This window comes from Rhinopithecus roxellana, chromosome 8 (assembly GCF_007565055.1).
Source record: "Rhinopithecus roxellana isolate Shanxi Qingling chromosome 8, ASM756505v1, whole genome shotgun sequence".
Taxonomy (NCBI): domain Eukaryota; kingdom Metazoa; phylum Chordata; class Mammalia; order Primates; family Cercopithecidae; genus Rhinopithecus; species Rhinopithecus roxellana.
In genome coordinates this window covers 70,481,007-70,501,301 of record NC_044556.1, presented here as the reverse complement: position 1 = coordinate 70,501,301, position 20,295 = coordinate 70,481,007, and the positions used below count along the sequence as shown (strand labels likewise).

The window sequence follows — 20,295 nt, the reverse complement described above, 5'->3', positions numbered from 1 at the left end:
GGGTAGTTTTGTGGACACAGTAGAGCTAACCCAGCTTACTTGGGGGGCATCAGGTCACTCTTCCTGGACACCTGCCATCAGTCACCATGCCTAACAAACCCTTCCCTGAAAGCAGTTAGAACATACCTTGGAGTCAGATCCATCCATCTTGGGAGTCCAGACTCATACTACCTTTTTGTCTTTGGAAGTCACCAAATGAAAATAATTGTGCCCGATGATTGAGCAGATATGCATACTGTCACAGTCATTCCTTTTGTATTAACCTTTTATTTACCTGTTAATGAAATCATCAAAATACACTGAGTAGGCACCTAGTATGTACATCTGTCCTTAGTGCTTTTGAGTGTTAATCTAAACTCATACATCAACAAACATTCTAGCCAGATGAGTAGGTGGCTAGTCAGCCCATTAAGAAACTTAATTACTAGTTTCTAGTAGCTTTAAAGTCTCATTTAACGTTTAACAAATCAAAGAGCATGTCAGAGGCTGGACATCAATGGCAGATGACGCCAAAGTCATAGGGTTTTGCCTCTGTGTACAGTGCATAGGCTCCAAAGCATGACCTGCACGTCTTGATAGGATTTTTGGAAAAAGAAAATCACACTCTTTTGTCTACTTTTAAAAAGTGAAAAGTAGAGCCTTCATTACCCTAGTAGAGCTTAACCTAATACAATACAATGAACCAAACAGGAAGAAAGGCATCTTCTACAAACCCTATTCAAAAGTCATTGGCCAGCTCTTTAGAAAGTTTATTAATAATTTAAATATTTAAATAACATGTAGGTTATCCATTAGCTCTCTTCTATTAGGCTCTACACGGCCTCTTTCGGGGCAAGGTTAGAAGTTCCAGTTTGACATGCTGTTCCCCTCAGCAAGGCCCCATTTCTTCAAGTGAGTACAGGATTGTTGATAGCTCAGTTTACAAAGTGGAAGTGATGACAACTCCCACTGATGTGGACAGTTCTATAAACAACGCGAGGTGACTTCAGCTTATGTGGCTCGTTGCCTGACCTCTTCTTTTAAGGTATCTCTTTCTAATTTTGATCATCCATTTTATACTCAGTTTGGCAAACTCTGCTGCTTTAAATAATGCCAAGAAGGCGCCACAGAGAAGAGCAATTGTGTTCCAAGGATTGGCAGTGATTATCTGTGAAGCAAACAGAAACAAACAGGATTACTGGTTTGCTTCAGTCTTGATTCTTTTTTTTTTTTCTTGAGATGGAGTTTCACTCTTGTAGCCCAGGCTGGAGTGCAGTGGCACGATCTTGGCTCACTGCAAGCTCCGCTTCCCAGGTTCAAGCACTTCTCCTGCCTCGGCCTCCCGAGTAACTGGGACTACAGGCACGTGCCACCATGGCCAACTAATTTTTTGTATTTTTAGTAGAGACGGGGTTTCACTATGTTGGCCTGGATGGTCTCGATCTCTTGACCTTGTGATCTGCCTGCCTCAGCCTCCCAAATAAAATACTTTCAAGCTCAATTTAGCAGGGTGACCTTAGTATGCACTTCAGTGTTCACATGTGAAAATGGTGATACCACCACTGTTTATATAAGACAGTTGTGAAGCTGAGTAAAGCATGCCTTGGGTACTGGGCTCCACTTGGCCCATAATAGGTACTCATACTGAATACAGTAGGTTAAAAAATGTTTTATCACACACTTACCCAACGAGCTGCAAGCCCTTCTCCCCTGTCTTGATGCAATAAGCCTCTGCACATCCCTCTTCAAACAAAGCCTTGCCAGTCCATAATGAATAGTGGTAGTGGGTGATAGCAGAGCAAGCACATCCATATCACAGAATCCCCACCTGGGGTTGGAAGCTTACACATTTGGGTCTCAGCTATGAAACTTTCCTGTAAACCACGATCACATCAGGACATATTGTGATGACCTGAATGCCAATTAATACTAGATTTGGGCCTGGCTCTGGTGGACGGTGTGTCTTAAATGTTCCTTTAGCAAAGCTGTCCAATTATTCCTCCCCTTCCAAGATCATGAGTCAGAATTTGACATTAGAGGAGGTGGAGCCAGATGGCTAAAGAGAACCCTCCAGCGGTAGTCCTCTGCAGCAACACCAAACTGAGCTATCCATGTAAGAAAGTATCCACACAAGAGCCAAAAAATCAGGTGAGATATCACAGTATCTGGTTTAGTACAATAACAGGATAAGACACACTGAAGAGAGTAGAAAGGAGGGTCTCACATTGCCTATACACCCCTCCCCTGACCTTAGGCAGTGCAGCAGAGAGAATCTGTGAGCTTGGGAGAGGGAGGCGAGTCTGGGACTTTGCATTGGAACTTCACAGGGGAACACAGCACCAGGCAGAATTCTGAGGCCCTGATTCCAGGCTAGAGCCCGTGAAAAGAGTATCAGGCCCACCCCAGATCAGAGGGGCATCTGCCACCCCGGTGGGAGGAAACCAAGTCTGGGCCCACTTTACAATAAGCTAAAGTGGCCTTGGGCCCCAAATAATTTCAGTGGCAGCCAGGCCGTAGCAACCACAGCCCTGGTACTGCACTGGGCTGGGAGTCTGTGGGTTTGGGGTGTGATCGAGCATGATACCAGCTGCCTCAACTCCGGGCAGTGCAACATGGAGGAACACTCCTGCTTGGGCAAAGGAGAGGGAACAGTATGAGGGACTTTGCCTTGGAATCTAGTACCAGTCCTGCCACAGTAAAACACAGCACAGAAAGAATCCTGAATCCCCTAATTATAGGCCATTGCTCCCAAATGGTACTTCTAAACCCACCCTGGCCAAAAGGCAATCTGCCACCCTAGCAGGATGGATCCAAACCCCAGCCAGCTTCACCACTGGCTGACTAAAGTGGCCTTAGGCAAATCCCAGTATTGCATTGGTCTAGGAGGGACCCAAAGTGGTGCCAGCTGTGACAGCCATGGAGGTACCTGCCTTACCCCTCCCCAACTCCAGGCAGCTCAGAGCAGAGAGAGACTCCTTCCCCTTGCGAGAAAGACATCAAAGTAAGCAAGGGACTTGGCCTGGGAACCCGCAGGGCATTCTCTCTGATCCTTCCCAAGTACATCAGGGCTGGACATCTAGAAGGCTACAAAATAGTCACAGTGTAACTTGGCTTAGACTGCCCTCTAGTGCTGAAACAGCTGTAGTGACTACATGCTTAGGGAACTCATCATCAGTCACCTTTCAATTTGTAGAAAAGCCCCTGAAGATAGATGGGTATAAACAAGGGCAGACTGTGAAGACTGAAACACCTAAGTCTTCAATGGCCATAGACAGACATCCACAAGCACCAGAAAAATTCAGAGAAATACAACCTCATCAAACAGACTAAATAAATAAGATGCCAGTGACCAATCCGGGAGAGACAGAGGTGTGTGACCACTCAGGGAATTCAAAATAGCTGTTCTGAGGAAACTCCAGGAACTTCAATGAAACACAAAGACTCAATTCAGAAATTTACCAGAGAAATTCAAGAGATTAAAATAATTTTTAAAAATTCAAATAGAAATCCTAGAGCTGAAAAGTACAATTAACAAACTGAAAAATGTATCAGAGTGCCTCAAACACAGAATTGATCAAGCAGAACAATTAGTGAGCTTAAGGACAAGTTATTTGAAAATACACAAATTTAAAAAAAAAGAAAAGAATGAAGAACACTCACAAGGTCTAGAAAATACCCTCAAAAGGGCTAAATCAAGAGTCAATAGCCTTGGCCGGGTGCAGTGGCTCATGCCTGTAATCCCAGCACTTTGGGAGGCCGAGGTGGGTGGATCACAAGGTCAGGAGATCGAGACCATCCTGCCTAACACGGTGAAACCCCATCTCTACTAAAAATACAAAAAATTAGCTGGGTGTGGTGGCAGGCGCCTATAGTCCCAGCTACTCAGGAGGCTGAGGCAGGGGAATGGCGTGAACCCGGGAGGCGGAGCTCGCAGTGAGCTGAGATTGCACCACAGCACTCCAGCCTGGGTAACAGAGTGAGACTCCATCTCAAAAAAAAAAAAAAAGAATCAATGGCCTTAAAAGGGGGGTAGAGAAAAAGACAGAGGTAGAAAGTTTATTCAAAGACATAATAGCAGAGAACTTTCCAAACCTAGAGAAAGATATGAATATCCAGGTACAAGAAGGTCAAAGAACACTAAGTAGATTCAACCCGGTACAAGAAGGTCAAAGAACACTAAGTAGATTCAACCCAAGCAAGACTACTACACTAAAATATATAATAAACTCTCAAAGGTCAAAGCAAAGAGAGGATTCTAAAAGCAGTAAGAAAAAAGCAGCAGACAAGATAAAGGAGTTCTGATACATCTGGCAGCAGACTTCTTAGTGGAAACCTTACATGTCAGAAGAAAGTGGGACGACATATCAAAGTGCTGAAGAGAGAAGAACGATAACTGCCAACCGAAAATATTGTAACCAGCAAAGCTACTGAACCCTTCAAACATGAAGTAGAAATACTTTCGCAGACAAAATCTGAGGAAATTCATCACCACTAGAATTCTCTTATGAGAAAATCTAAAGGCAGTTCTTTAATCTGAAATAAAAGACACTAACGTGCAACAAGAAATCATCTGAAGGTATAAAACTCACTGGTAAAAGTAAGTACACAGACAAATTCAGAATCCTGTAATACTGTAACTGTGGTGTGTAAACCATTCATATCTTTAGTATGAAGACTAAAAGATGGATCAAAAATAAGAACTACAACAATTTGTTAAGAGACAGGCAATACAGGCCCTGCACGGTGGCTCACGCCTGTAATCCCAGCACTTTGGGAGGCCGAGGTGGGCAGATCACAAGGTCAGGAGATCGAGACCATCCTGGCTAACATGGTGAAACCCTGTCTCTACTAAAAATACAAAAAAATAGCTGGGCATGGTGGCAGGCACCTGTAGTCCCAGCCACTCGGGAGGCTGAGGCAGGAGAATGGAGTAAACCCAGGAGGCAGAGCTTGCAGTGAACTGAGATGGGCCACTGCACTCCAGCTTCGGCAACAGGGTAAGCCTCTGGTCGCAAAAAAAAAAAAAAAAGAGAGAGACAGGCAATACAAAAATATAAATAGATATAATAATATATAAATAGATATAATGAGTCAAAATGTGAGAAGTATGGAGTTGAAGTGTAGTTGTAAACGTTTTTTGTTTCTTTGTGATCAAAGTTAAGTTGTCCTCAGTTTAAAATAACTTGTTTTAACTGCAAGATGTTTTTTATAAGCCCTATGGTAACCATAAAGCCAAAACATATAATGGACATAATAAAAATAAAAATAAGGAATTTAAAGAGATAATCATTTATCCACAAAGACAGTGAGAAGAATGAAGTTACAAAACCAAAAAACAAAAAACAAAATAGCCGTAGTAAGTCCTTCTCTATCAGTAATAATACTGAATGTAAATGGACCAAATTCTTAAGATATAATTGCTGAATTTATTAAAAAACAAGACCCAACTGTATGCTGCCATACAGCATATAGTTTACCTAGAAAGTCACACAGACTGAAAGTGAAGAGATAGGCCAGGCACAATGGCTTATGCCTATAATCCCAGCACTTTGGGAGGCCAAGGTGGGCAGACTATTTGAGGTCAGAAGTTTGATACCAGCCTGGTCAACATGGCGAAACCCTGTCTCTACTAAAAATACAAAAATGAGCCAGGTGTGGTAGCGCATGCCTGTAATTCCAGCTACTCGGGAGCCTGAGGCAGCAGAATCACTTGAACCTGGGAGGTGGAGTTTGCAGTGAGTCAAGATCATGCCACTGTGCTCCAACCTGGGCAAGAGAGCAAGACTCCATCTCAGAAAAAGAAAGAAAAAGAAAGTGAAGGGATAGAAAAAGACATCCCACACAAATGTAAATAAAAAAACAGGTTTTTGGTTTTTTTTGTTTTTTTTTTTTTGAGACGGAGTCTGGCTCTGTCGCCCAGGCTGGAGTGCAGTGGCTGGATCTCAGCTCACTGCAAGCTCCGCCTCCCGGGTTTACGCCATTCTTCTGCCTCAGCCTCCCAAGTAGCTGGGACTACAGGCGCCCGCCAGGTCGCCCAGCTAGTTTTTTGTATTTTTAGTAGAGACGGGGTTTCACCATGTTAGCCAGGATGGTCTTGATCTCCTGACCTCGTGATCCGCCCGTCTCGGCCTCCCAAAGTGCTGGGATTACAGGCTTGAGCCACCGTGCCCGGCAAATAACAGGTTTAACCATACCTACAGCAGATAAAATAGACTTCAAGTCAAAAACTGGAAAAAGAGACAAAGATCGTTATGTAATGATGAGGGAGTCAATTCAACAAGAAGATATAACAACTGTAAATATGTATGCATCCGATATCATCAGAGAAACCAAATATATAAAGCAAATATTAATAGATCTAAAGAGAGAAACAGACTGCAATACAATAATAGTAGGGGACATCAATGGCCACTCACAACAGTGGGACAGATTATCTAGACAGAAAATCAACAAACATTGGATTTAAACTATACTCCAGACCAAATGGACCTAACTGACATTTACAAAACATTTCATCCGGCCAGAAGCGGTGGCTCACGCCTGTGATCCCAGCACTTTGGGAGACTAAGGCAGGAGGATCGTGAGGTCAGGAGATCGAGACCACCCTGGTTAACATGGTGAAACCCTGTCTCTACTAAAAAACACAAAAAAAATTAGCCAGACATGATGGCAGGCGCCTGTAGTCCCAGCTACTCGGGAGGCTGAGGCAGGAGAATGTCGTGAACCCGGGAGGCGGAGCTTCCAGTGAGCCGAGTTTGCGCCACTGCACTCCAGCCCGGGCGACAGAGCAAGATTCCGTCTCACAACTCCAATTGCTACAGCATACACATTTTTCTCATCAGCACATGGAACATTCTCCAGGGGAGACCATATGTTGGGCCACAAAAGAAGTCTCAACTAATTCAGAAAAATCAAAATCATATTAAGTATCTTGTCTGACCACAATAGAATAAAACTAGAAATCAATAATGAGGAATTTTGGAAACTGTACAAATACATGGAAATTAAACATGATGCTCCGTAGTGACCAAAGGTCAATGAAGAAATTAAGAAAGAAATTTTAAAATTTATTGAACAAATGAAAATGGAAACAATATACCAAAGCCTATGAGATACAGCAAAAGCAGTACTAAGAGGGAAGTTTATAATAAATGCCTACATCAAAAAAAGTAGAGATTTCAAATAAGCTAATGATCACTTCGAAGAACTAGAAAAGAACAAACCAAACCCAAATTTACCAGAATAATAATGATCAGAGCAGAAATAAATGAAACTGAAACTTAAATGAAAAGTTAGCTGTTTGACGCCAGGGGCAGGGGCTCACACCTGTAATCCCAACACAGTGGGAGGCCGAGTCGGGCAGATCACAAAGTCAAGAGATCAAGACCATCCTGGCCAAAATGGTGAAACCCTGTCTCTACTAAAAATACAAAAATTGGCCGGGTATGGTGGCAGGTGCCTGTAATCCCAGCTACTCGGGAGGCTGAGGCAGGAGAATCGTTTAAACCCAGGAGGCAGAGGTTGCAGTGAGCCAAGATTGCGCCACTGCATTCCAGCCTGGTAATAGAACAAGACTCCGTTTCAGAAAAAAAAAAGAAAAGTTAGTTGTTTGAAAAGTTAAGCAAAATCAATAAACCTTCAGCTAGACTAAGAAAAATAGAATGAAGACCCAAATAAATAAAATCAGACCAAAATAAAAGACATGACAATTGATGCCATAGTAATACAAAGGATCATTAGAGACTTAATGAAAAACTATATGCCAATAAAGGAAAACCTAAAAGAAGTGGAAAAATTCCTGGATACAGAGTCTATACCAAGATTGAACCACGAAGAAACAGAAAACCTGAATAGACCAATATGAGTAACAAGACAGAGGCAGTGATAAAAGAAAAGCCCAGCACCTGATGGCTTCATTGCTAAATTCTATCTAACATTAAAAAAAAAATTAATAGCAATTCTACTCAAACTGTTCCAAAAAATTGAAGAATATTTCCAAACTCATTCTGCAAGGGCAGCATTACCTTGATACAAAGACACAACAAAAAATGAAAACCACAGGCTAATACCCTGATGAACACAGATGCAAAAGTCCTCAACAAAATATCAGTCAACCAAATTCAATAATACATTAAGAAGATCATTCGCCATGTTGATCGTTCGCTATGTTGATGCATCTCTGGGATGCAAGGATGATTCAACATATGCAAATCAATAATGTAACACATCACATTAACAGAACCAAGAACAAAAATCATGTAATCATTTCAATAGATGGTAAAAAAGCATTTAATAAAATTCAACATACTGTCATGATAAAAATTCTCAATGTGCCAGATACGGTGGCTCACTCCTGTAATCCCAGCACTTTGGGAGGCCGAGGCAGGCAGATCACTTGAGGTCAGGAGTTTGAGACCAGCCTGGCTGACATGGTGAAACCCCACCTCCACTAAAAATACAAAAAAATTAGCTGGGCATGGTGATGTGCACCTGTAATCCCAGCTACTCAGGAGGCTGAAGCACAAGAATCATTTGAACCTGGGAGGCAGGGGTTGTAGTGAGCTGAGATCATGCCACTGCACTCCAGCCTGGGAGACAGAATGAAACTGTCCCAAAAAAAAAAAAAAAAAAAAAATCTCAACAAACTGAGTATAGAAGGAACATACCTAAAAACAATAAAGGCCATACATGACAAACCCAAAGCTAACATCATATGGGGAAAAATTGAAAGTCTTTCTTCTAAGATCTGGAACAAGACAAGGATGCCTACTTTTATTATTTTTGTTCAGCATAATACTGCAAGTCCTAGCCAGAGCAATTAGACAAGAGAAAGAAATAAAGGGCATCCGAATTGAAAAGAAGTCAAACTGTCTTTGTTTGTGGATGACATGATCTTATACTTTGAAAAACCTAAACACTCCACCAAAAAACTGGTAGAACTGATAAATTCAGTAAAGTCACAGGATACAAAATCAACACACCCAAATCAGGAATATTTCTATATGCTAACAGCAAACAATCTAAAAAACTTATAGCAATGCAAGAATAAAATAAAAACTAAAGACAGCAATCCCATTTACAATAGCTATAAAAATATAAAATACCTAGGAATAAATTTAACCAAAGAAGTAAAAAATCTCTATAATGAAAACTGTAAAACAGGGACAAAAAAATTGAACAGGACACAAAAAATGGAAAAATATCCTATGTTCATGGATTGGAAGAACTAGTATAATGTCCACACTACCCAAAGCAATCTACAGATTGAATGCAATTCCTATAAAATACCAATGACATTCTTTACAGAAGTAGAAAAAAAAATCCTAAATTTTGTATGGAACTACAAAAAATGCCAGATAGCCAAATCAATCCTGGGCAAAAAGAACAAAGCTGAAGGCATCACACTACTTGACTTCAAAATATACTACAAAGTTATAGTAAACAAGGCAGCATGGTATTGGCATAAAAACAGACACATAAGACCAATGGAACAGAACACAGAATCTAGAAATAAATCCATGTATATGCAGCCAACTCATTTTTGACAAAGGCACCAAGAAAATACAACTGGGAAAGGACAGTCTCTTCAATAAATGGTGCTGGGAAAACTGGATATCCATATGCAGAAGAATGAAACCAGACCCCATCTCTTAATATATAAAAAAAAATCCACTCAAAATGGATTAAAGACTCAAATCTAAGACTCGAAATTATGAAACTAGAAGAAAACACTGGGATAATACTTTAGGACATTGGTCTGCACAAAGATCTTTTTGGTAAGACCTCAAAAGCACAGGCAACAAAGGCGAAAACAGAAAAATGGGATTACATTAAGCTAAAAAGCTTCTGTACAACAAAGGAAACAATCAACAAAGTTAAGAGACAACCTACAGAATGAGAGAAATTATCTGCAAACTATGCATCCAACAAGGGATTAGTAACCAGAATATATAAGGAACTCAAACAACTCAACAGCAAAAAAAAGCCAAATAATCCAATTTTTAAATGGGCAAGAGATCTGAATAGCCATTTATCCCAAAAGATGACATTCAAACGGCCAAAAGGCATATGAAAATATGCTCAACAACACTCATCAATCAGGGAAATGCAAACCAAATCCAAAATAAGGTTATATCACCTCCCTTCAGTTAAAATGACCACTATCAAAAAGACAGTAAGTAACAGATGATGGTGAAGATGTGGAAAAAGGGGAATGCTTGTATACTGTTGGTAGGAGTGTAATAATTTACATTATAAAAGTCACTATGAAAAAACAGTATGGAGGTTCCTCAAAAAGCTAAAGCTAGAACTACCATATGATCCAGCAATCTCATCGCTGGGTGCATATCCAAAAGAAAGGAAATCAAAAAAGAAAAGAAAAAAAAAAGAAAGAAAGAAAATCAGTGTATCAAAGAGATATCCGCACTCCCATGTTTACTGTAGCACTATTCACAACAGCCAAGATATGGAATCAACTCAAGTGTCCATCAACACTTAGGATGAATGGGTAAGGAAAATGTGGTATATATACACAATGGAATATTATTCAGTCATTAAATAATGAAATCCTGTCATTTGCAGCAACACGAACGAAACTGGAGAACATTATGTTACGTGAAATAAGCCAGGCACAGAAAAATATCACATGTTCTCACTCATGTGGGAGCTAAAAAAAAAGTGAGTCCCATGGAGGTAGTGAGTAAAATGGTGGTTACCAGAGGCTGGGAAGGGTTGGGGGAAGCAGAGATGAAGAGAAATTGGTTAATAAGTACAAAAATACAGTAAGATAGATGACATGAAAGTACAGTAGAGCAATTATAGTTAACAAGAATGTATTATATATTTCAAAATAGCTAGAATAATGTTGCCAATGCAAGGAAATTAAAAATGTTTGAGAAGATGGGTAACCCAACTACCCTGATTTTTGATCATTAGACTTTGTATGCATGTATCAAAATATTACATGTACCACATAAATATGTACATTTATCAATTTTTTTAAAATATGGCATTAATTAATACTTTATTAATTATTTATTTGTAACATTCTGTTCTTACTACACGTAGTATTTATCCTACAGAGAACCATTAAGAAAAAGAATAACTTGCAACTGCGGTAACCTGTATAGTAGTGACTTAATGTTTTCTACTCAATTTATTCAATGAACATTACTACTAAGCAGCTACTCTGCGCAAAGCACTCCACTATATCCCAGATAAACTATGGTGAGCAAAATTAAAGTCCCCTCCTTTACAGAGAAAGTCTAGTGATGAAGACAAGACTAAACACAAAGAATACGTAACACTGATGCCATACATATAAATTACAAGCGATTTGTGCTATGAAAAAAGATGAGGACAGGTAGGTAGACTTATCAGTCTACAAGAATGAGCCAAAATGCTTCAGGGCAGGGGGTTTTGCTATCAAAATCTTAAATAATACTCACATCTTGGACTTTCTGGATGAAAGGATCTTTCCATTCAAAGACCACAAAAAACAACTGAGCACTTTTTTCAGCAGCTGGTCTCTGGTCAATGTAGTTAACCACACTTGTCTAGATATGGAGGAGAGAAAGCAGTGTTACCACCTCTGTGTGCCCTTCCCTCGCCTGTGCCCAGGGAAAGGAGAGAGAGTAGGCAGGGAATCATAGACTGTGGTTCTCCTCACACTATCTTTTGGAGACAGAGTGGCAAAAATCTCATATATACAAGATCCTGACACTGGTAGCAGATCTAAGGCTTTACCTTGGTTTCCATAGTTCTCTGGGGAAATGGGATCTGTGATGTACAACAGGTGTTTTGGATTGTCACTGAAATTTGTCACTAGGTAGCTGTACTCACAATTAAACCATATTCAGGCCAGGCATGTTGGCTCATGTCTGTAATCCCAACGCTTTGGGAGGCTGAGCTGGGTAGATCACCTGAGGTCAGAAGTTTGAGACCAGCCTGGCCAACATGGTTAAGCCCTGTTTCTACTGAAAATACAAAAATTAGCGGGGCGTAGTGGTGGGCGCCCGTAATCCCAGCTACTCAGGAGGCTGAGACAGGAGAATCGCTTGAACCTGGGAGGCAGAGGTTGTAGTAAGCCAAAATCAGGCCACTGCACTCCAGCCTGGGGGACAGAGCAAGACTCTGTCTCCAAAAAAAAAATAAAAAATAAACCATATTCAAACTACCATGTAAGACACAATTAAAAGCAATAAAAATCCCAAATTTCAAAATACTTGGTTTTCAGACCAAGTATTTGTTTGAACTTTCAACCCTTGTTTCAACCCTTCAAGTTTATAGGGACAAAGCACAGCCACACAGATCCACACAGCTGAGCATTCCCTGTAAATACTCAGTAGGTGTGCTTGGTGAGATCTGGTAGTCAATTACTAAGGAGGCTGTGTGGCGTAACGGACAGCAGACAGGTAGCAAAGGCAGAAACCAGCTCCACCCAGAGGCTCGGATCCATCATCAAAGCTGAGCCTCAGCTTTGCCACCCGCAAAGGTGAACAAAATGCCTACGTCACTACAGTACAGGAGCATGCCTATGTGAGAGCATTCTAAACTCTAAAATGTGATTTTAAAACACATTAGTTAGTTGTGTTCAAAGGAGCTCATAACACCAACAAAAGACTTCCAATTTAGACAGTAATAAAAGACACTAAAATTTCTTAAATGTAAAGGTTCACTGGGGTTTTCACCCTTTGGTTTCGGATCACAGTGGGAGCTACCAGAAGAGCCAGGGTAGATGGGGTTGAACTTAATTGTCAGGTAAGTGAACACAGCCTCCTTCCTCAGAGCTGTTGTGGGGCCAGATAAGAAAGGACTTGAATTTCTTGGAGCAAATTTGGAAGTAAAAATCTGGGAGATGACAGTTATCTTACAAAACAGGAATACTGTAAGGTCCAATCACCGGGAGGGATTGTCACTTCCCAAGGCAGGAAAAATAGCCTTGCTTCCTTGAAGAAAACTGGCTTTGAGCCTCTTCCAAGTATCCAGCCTGGACTAGTCTGAGGAGCTAGGGCTCATGAAAGGACCCTGTTTAACACTAACCCAAGACAGTCCCCTCCTGCCTGACTTCTGGCCAGTGACAGCCTAGTTGGCTGGAGTGTGTCCTTCTGCTCCAAATGAGCATCATGAGCCACTGGGATACAGGAGGAAAAGACTAGCTTTTTTTAGTATTTATTTTTATCTCATCCTTTTAACATTTGTTTTTGAATGTTTAAAATGTATATAACACTAGGACAACAATAGTATGTTATATCACCTGCAAAGTTGTATGTATACAGAGTATATGCTCAAAAAGTTTTTACGAATGGGAAATCTGATCAAAAAGCTTTCAGCCCACTGGCCTAGCAGCCAGGAGATACACCTGGCATCTCTTGCTGTGACACCCATGAGAGCTGAAGAGGACCTTAGGAAAAGCATCAACATGCACACTTGGGACCACTGTGTCTAGTCTCTCTTCCCTGCAAATAATCAATCTGCTATGCCACTGCCAGCCCCTCACAGTGCTGCTAGATATAGGACATCAGACATGGCTGGATGAGTTACTGACCTCTCTGCAAGCCGCAGTGATCTCTGCCCCACACACGCATTCTGTGAGGACTGGCCGGTATGTGCGCTGCCTGCAGAAGCACACACAGACTCTCTGGTACAGCATATGAAGCCCTCCATGGGGGTCCCTTCTCATCCTGACCAAGGCCGACTCACCCTTAAGGCCCTGCTCAAAGGACCCTTCTCTGCAAAGCTTCCCTCCACCTCAGACTTGAATGTGGAAAAGTCACCAGCAGTTTCGAGCAAACCCAGAGCCACCTACCTCCTGCCGGAATTCCACTGCTTCCCGCCCATCCTCCTCCTTGGTCTTCACCAGTGACATCTTGACCCAGGTGCGGAAGCCCCCAGAGAACTTCCAGCTGGAATAGGCACTCTCACAGGCCTGCATGAAGCCTACCCTGTTTGGGCTTGGAGGAAGGAAGGAGAAGGAAGATCCAGGTCAATCCAGGTCTGGCAGCAGGAGTCGAAGCCCCCACTGCAAGCTGGTTTCCTTGCTGGCACAACCAGGATGCTGCCCACTCCCTGCCTCCTCTCCAAACTGTGGTTGCCTCAGCAGGGCTGTCAGTCACCAGCAAAAGCAAGGCCCATCCCAGTTTTCTCTCCGTTTGGTTTCCAAATGGAGGGGGAGTTGTCACTGGCCTCAAGGCAGGAACATGATCCCTGAAGCTCCCAATGGGAGAAATCCTCCTCCCTCCTCCCATCATTCCTATCTACTGCTGCCAAAGCTGTCAGCAATGAAGTTGGCAGAAGCTCCTCAGAACATGGCGCTCACGACTCCTCAGAGAACTCTGGACTTGAGCAGAGCCTGAGGAAGCCCTCACTGGCCTGTCAGCTCCCTCTGGAAAGCCCAAAGAGGGGAAGAGGGTTCCCTGGGGAGCTCGCAGGCAGGTGGGACACCTACAGCATCAGCCCCAAGACAGTGCAGATGCAGCAAAATCAAAGCGAACATAAAAACAAGCAAAAACTGCAGCAGCGTCCTGAGGAAGCTCACAAAAGGAGTGTGGAGTGGGGGCGAGATCCCGGGAAAAGTCTTCCAGGAGGAAGGCAAGATGGCCAGCTTGAAGCAGGGAAGGGAGGAATTCTAGGTGGCAGAAAGGGGGGAAAATGCTAAGGCAGAGGCTCTGGGGTGGAAGAACAAAGCAGCAGTGGTGTGGAACAAAGGCAGCTTGCTGCATGTCCACTGGGGAGCAGCCTCCCTGCCCCGGTAGCTGCCTCCCCGCTTGCTCTGAATGGAGCCTCTGTGCTCAGCAGGACCTGGAACGGAGTCTCTCTCAGCTCAGGCACATGAAGAAAATTCTCCTGCCCTCTAGGCTCCACGGTGTGACCCCAAAGCAGTGTGTGTGGAGCAGACAGGAACTTTCTGATGGTCAGGGGACATTCATCACTGTAAATCAAAGACTAAGAGAGGTGGCGGAGCTTCCATCATCATACTAGAGATGCAGTAGACCCTTAAACAACACAGTTTTGAGCTGGGCGGGTCCACTCACACATGGATTTTCTTCAGCCTCCGCCACTCCTGAGACAGCAAGACCAACCCCCATCCTCCTCAGCCTACTCAACATGAAGGCAACGAGGATTAAGGCCTTTACAATGATCACTTCCGCTTAATGAATAGTAAGTATATTTTCTCTTCCTAATTTTTTTTTTTTTTGAGACGGAGTCTCGCTCTGTTGCCCAGGCTGGAGTGCAGTGGTGCAATCTAGGCTCACTGCAACCTCCGCCTCCTGGGTTCAATCGATTCTCCTGCCTCAGCCTCCTGACTAGCTGGGACTACAGGTGCATGCTACCAGACCCAGCTAATTTTTTGTATTTTTAGTAGAGATGGGGTTTCACCATGTTAGCCAGGATGGTCTCGATCTCCTGACCCCGTGATCTACCCACCTCGGCCTCCCAAAGTGCTAGGATTACAGGTGTGAGCCACCACACCCGGCCATGATTTTCTAAATAACATTTTCTTTTCTCTAGTTTACTTTATAAGAATACAGTCTATGGCCTGGCGCGGTGGCTCACACCTGTAATCCCAGCACTTTGGGAGGCCGAGACAGGCGGATCACGAGGTCAGGAGATTGAGACCATCCTGGCTAACATGGTGAAACCCCGTCTCTACTAAAAATACAAAAAAATTAGCCGGGTGTGGGGGCGGGCACCTGTAGTCCCAGCTACTTGGGAGGCTGAGGCAGGAGAATGGCATAAACCCAGGAGGCGGAGCTTGCAGTGAGCCGAGATCGCGCCATTGCACTCCAGCCTGGGGGACAGAGCAAGACTCTGTCTCAAAAAAAAAAAAAAAAAAGAATACAGTCTATGATACATATAACCACAAAATATGTGTTGTTTATGTTATTGGTAAGGCTTCTGTTAATAGTAGGCTGTTAGTAGTTAAGTTTTGGGGGAGTCAAAAGTTATCCACAAATTTTTGGCTGCACAGGCAGTAGTGGTTAAGTTCGGTCACCCCAAACCCCAAGTTGTTCAAGGGCCAACTGTATTTCAGGCAAACACACACTGAGCCCTAGGAGCAAGACGTGGTTCCTGTGCACACTGGAGGGGTGGGGAGCGGAACCAAGGAACCACACAAGAACTTGCCCTCAAGGGGACTTACAAATCAAAGGCAACTTCCTCTACTCCTCAGCAGCCCCAGGCAATGGCGAGACCAAATGATCTCTCCAGAACCAGTCAGCACTAGGTGTATGGACAGCCAGCGTGCTCCTCCACACCAGATTCGCTTAACTTTGTGATAAGATGTTGAGTGGACCGGCCAAGCTCATGAGGTCTCTTCCTGGGCCAATGGGTCATCTGGGAATGTCCCTTCCCTTCCCTGCCCTCAGCCCTCCATCTTTAGCCCAGGGATGTACACGGCTGGAATGAGATAAAAAGTAGACAGTAAGCCCACTGTGAACTCTAAAAGGCCACCTTTGCAGGAACTCCTGGAAAGAAGAGAAGAGGAGGTAATCAATGGCGCTGAAGTCCTCACTACTCTTGTTCAGGCGGAACTGGAGGAAGACCAGCTCCCGCTTTTTCACTTCCCGGGGCCCCTGGACAATCAGGGCAGATTTCTGCAGAGAGACAAAGGACAGAGTCTCAGTCCTGGGAGAGCACACAGAGGCCTCTGGGTCTGAGGGCAGAAGCACTGACTGGAAAGCCCATAGCTCCTCGCCCAGTGGTCTCCAAAGGGACCAGTAGCCAGACCCTCCTGTTCAGGTGAGAACAGGCCCGGGCTGGGACTCATGCTCATTCCTGGGGAGCTTTCCCCGCACGATGCCCGACCAGAGCTGAATGCAGCTCATCCTCTGTCCACTTTTCTCATTGGTTGTTTGAGTTATGGAAGCCCTTAATTTGGCAAGGATGTTCACTTTCATCTGTTATGTGTGCCAATCTTTTCTTCCAGTCTGTCATTTTTCTTTTAACTTTGTTTCCAATGTCATTTGTCCTATGGAAACTTTAAATTTAATGTAGTGAAACCTATGAACCTTTTTTTCTAAAGTTAATCTATAAATTCAGTTTCCATCACAGTTAAAAGTCCCAATGAATTTTTTTTGTGGAACTAAGCAAGCTAGTTTTAAAGCATACTTAGAAGAACACGTGTTCAAAAATAACCAAGACAAGTTTGGGAATGGGGAAGACTGGTAGGGAGGGCACTATAGGGAAACTTATAAACCTATAAACCATCAAGAAACCTTTTCTTTATGGCTTTGGGTTTTGCTTGCTGAGGAAAGCCAAAATTACATCAGTATTGTCCTCTATTTCTTTATAGCATTTTTTAACCTTTTTTACATTTACATACTTTATATATCTGGCTTTAAGCTCTGCATATAGTGTGAAATAGGGCTCTAATTCCTACTTCCCAAACAATGCATAGAGACAGGTTTTAAAGCCTCTTCCCCTCCCCGCTTTATCTTATTCTAAATTCAATACAGAACCAATAGCTGTGTCTGCTCCTGGCCCCAGCAGAGCCCACACATATGTCTGTCTCCGTCCAGTACTATGCTGCTTTGATTCCTGTGGTTTTCCACTGTTCCCAGATCTGGGCCGGTGCCCTCCCTACTAGTCTTCCCCATCCCCAAACTTGTCTTGGTTATTTTTGAACCGTGTTCCCCTAAGTATGCTTTAAAACTAGCTTGCTTAGTTCCACAAAAAAAATTCATTGGGACTTTTAACTGTGATGGAAACTGAATTTATAGATTAACTTTAGAAAAAAATGTCTTTTACATCAACTTTTATAAATGCTCTAGATATTTGAAAAAGAGTGAGTACACTATCAGTTACAAAGTTTTGTGTCCCCACATGTATACACACACATACATACTCTAAATTTATTAAGTGCACTATTCAATTCTTATCCTTTCTAGTTTTTGTCTATTTGATCTGTGAATTTCTGAGAGGGGTGTTTAAATCGTGCTCTAAAGTGATGGTATTTTTCACTTCTAACAGATTTTGCTTAAAATATATAAATGTCATGCTGTTTAGTACATAAAGTTTTGGAACTGTTCAGTCGTCTTAGTGGAGAGTATGGAGTTGAACCTGTTATCAATATTAAACATCCTTCTTTCACCCCTTCACACATGGAATTCCACACCGACTATTAATATTGCCACTTCTGGGCTTCATTGCATTTTCCCAAGACAGCTTTGTCCATCTTATTTATTTTTCAACCTTTCTGTGCCATTTTGTTTTAGAGAACACTGTCCCTGGTTTCTATTATCCATTTCTTCCTTTAGTACTAGAACGGCTTTCCCAACCCAGGTTTCAGCAGAATCCACTCCTCCTGCTGGAGCCTCATCTCTGCCTTTAAATGTAGCCATGTGATGAAGTTCCTAACGTGTGGAAGAAAAGGGGACTCATTCAACTCCATGCCATTTCCTGAAAAGGGAACTGCTTGCCCTCCACTTCTCACCTTCCCAGGCGTGGGCATGTGCGCGCGCGCGCGCACGCACACACACACACACACACACACACACTGCCCACATGGACTAGAACAATGCCCAGGGGACAGCACAGTGACAAGACAAAAGTCATGGCTGGACCATCCTATGAGGCAGCACTGGCCACTATGCCACACAGCCTGCATGCCAGGACTGTTCTCAAAGAAAGAAGGAGACTTCTCCCTCATCTCAGCCACCGTATTTGCGGGTTTTGTTTTTATTCGGTAGCTTAGCTTATACTGACTAATACACAATTTGTTAACTGACACTGGAATGTTTCATGGTTGCAAAAAAATCTAAAAATGAGGCATCAGCCAAACATTTGGGTGGTGGGAAAATGGCAGGCAGTAAGGAAATAGATAAGGATCCCACAGGCTGGAAAAGTGGCAAACCTTATTGTGGCGGCCAGAGCATTTGGTAAAAAATAACTACCATTATATTGAGAGCATGAAAGAAAGCACCAGAGAATTACAAAATTCTGAAGATTTTACAAATATAACAGGATGAGACCCTCGACTGGGGTCACTTTCACATGGACTTGATTAGATGCGAACAGCCAGAAGCCTACACGTTTCTGAAATCTCGCTGCAAACAAAGGCAATGGGAGGAGGAGGTGGGTAAGAAGCCACCCTCCCAGTTTGTGATTGTTTAGCCCTAAAGCCGCTCACACAATCAGGAAGTGAGTGGCACAAGCTGTGCAGCCACCAGGGAGGGCGTATTTTCTAATATCCACTTCAGATATGGCCACAGAGCATTACCACCAAGGCAGAAGTTCCAGGGACAAGGCCAGAGCACATAGGAGTCTCTTTCTGAGGGCAGCGACAGGTTCAAACCAAGGAGCTTACTTCACGCCAAGAAGGCATCTCACCGGTCCCACCCCGCAGGGTTCCAGCACTGCTGCAGAGCAGAGCTGCAGGCCCTTCCCCTTCGTCCTTTTCCAAACGGGAGCTCTACTGCTCTCATCGTGTTCTTCCTCCACTGCTATACGCTGGTTTGGGTAGGAAACTTGGTGGATAGGGAGGAGATAACTTCTCTGTTAGTTTCTAGCTTGTGGACTTCAAGGAATTGATGGAGGAGACGAACCATCACTCAGAGCCGGGGGCTAGTAGTTGTATTCAACTTCATTTCCATAAAAACAACTCTCTCTTTGTGCCCTTATTTCAAGGGTTTTTACACTATTTAGTCGAATCATATAACTATTGTAACAAGTGCAACTGGCCTACATGGGTTTGGAACTGACCCTCACTGACTCCTCGTAAGTGTACCCTTCAACTGGGGGAGGAGAAGAGGGCATCCAGAGAACAGGCACTTGGTGGGACGGAAGCAGCCATGAGGGTTCATTAGCGTGTTTTACAGAGGGATGAAGGGAGTTGGGAATCCAGACAGAGAGCTTCTATTATACATATAACTCCACATTGGAATTGTTTAAAGGTTGTTTTCCTTTTTGTTTTAATTAGCTTCCATTTCCCTATTCTAGAGTCCATTCTATTTGTTCATCTTGGTCTTTTTCTGTCATTAGTTTCATGCAAATGTCTGGTGACCATTAATTCTCCATTCTTATTTATGAATGAAGGATTAGGTTGACTAGTATAGGTCTGGGTTTTGGTTTCTTCCAAAGTAATAAATTTCTGTTTCTCTAATAGGCCTCTCCCTTGCATGGGAAAGCTAAGTATGCTCTGTGGAAGCACACTGAGTATTCCAGTGTGTTTTACTCTGGGAAGAGTCCTTTCCTTTAGTTCTCTCTCCTTTTCCATTGTAGAAGTCTGCTGTTTCCTATGCCTAAGCAAAGAATCTTCCCTTAGCTTCTGTAGAGAATGGTTCCAGGGTCTTTTACCCAGAAGCAACCATCCCCAGC

General features: G+C 43.1%; 1 protein-coding gene across 8 annotated transcripts in view; it reads right to left on the bottom strand.

Annotated features, from left to right (window-relative positions):
- Nucleotides 1-247: 247 nt before the first annotated feature.
- PACC1 (proton activated chloride channel 1) overlaps nucleotides 248-20,295 on the bottom strand; it is a 44,431-nt gene continuing 24,383 nt past the window's right edge. For all 8 annotated transcript variants that reach the window (XM_010372480.2, XM_030935328.1, XM_030935327.1 and 5 more), the window contains 4 exons: nucleotides 16,432-16,574; nucleotides 13,787-13,931; nucleotides 11,427-11,534; nucleotides 248-1,147 (listed from right to left, as the gene is read on the bottom strand). In XM_010372480.2, coding sequence (XP_010370782.1) covers nucleotides 986-1,147; nucleotides 11,427-11,534; nucleotides 13,787-13,931; nucleotides 16,432-16,574 — 558 coding nt within the window. In that variant the 3' untranslated portion in view covers nucleotides 248-985. The remainder of the gene's footprint in view (nucleotides 1,148-11,426; nucleotides 11,535-13,786; nucleotides 13,932-16,431; nucleotides 16,575-20,295) is intronic.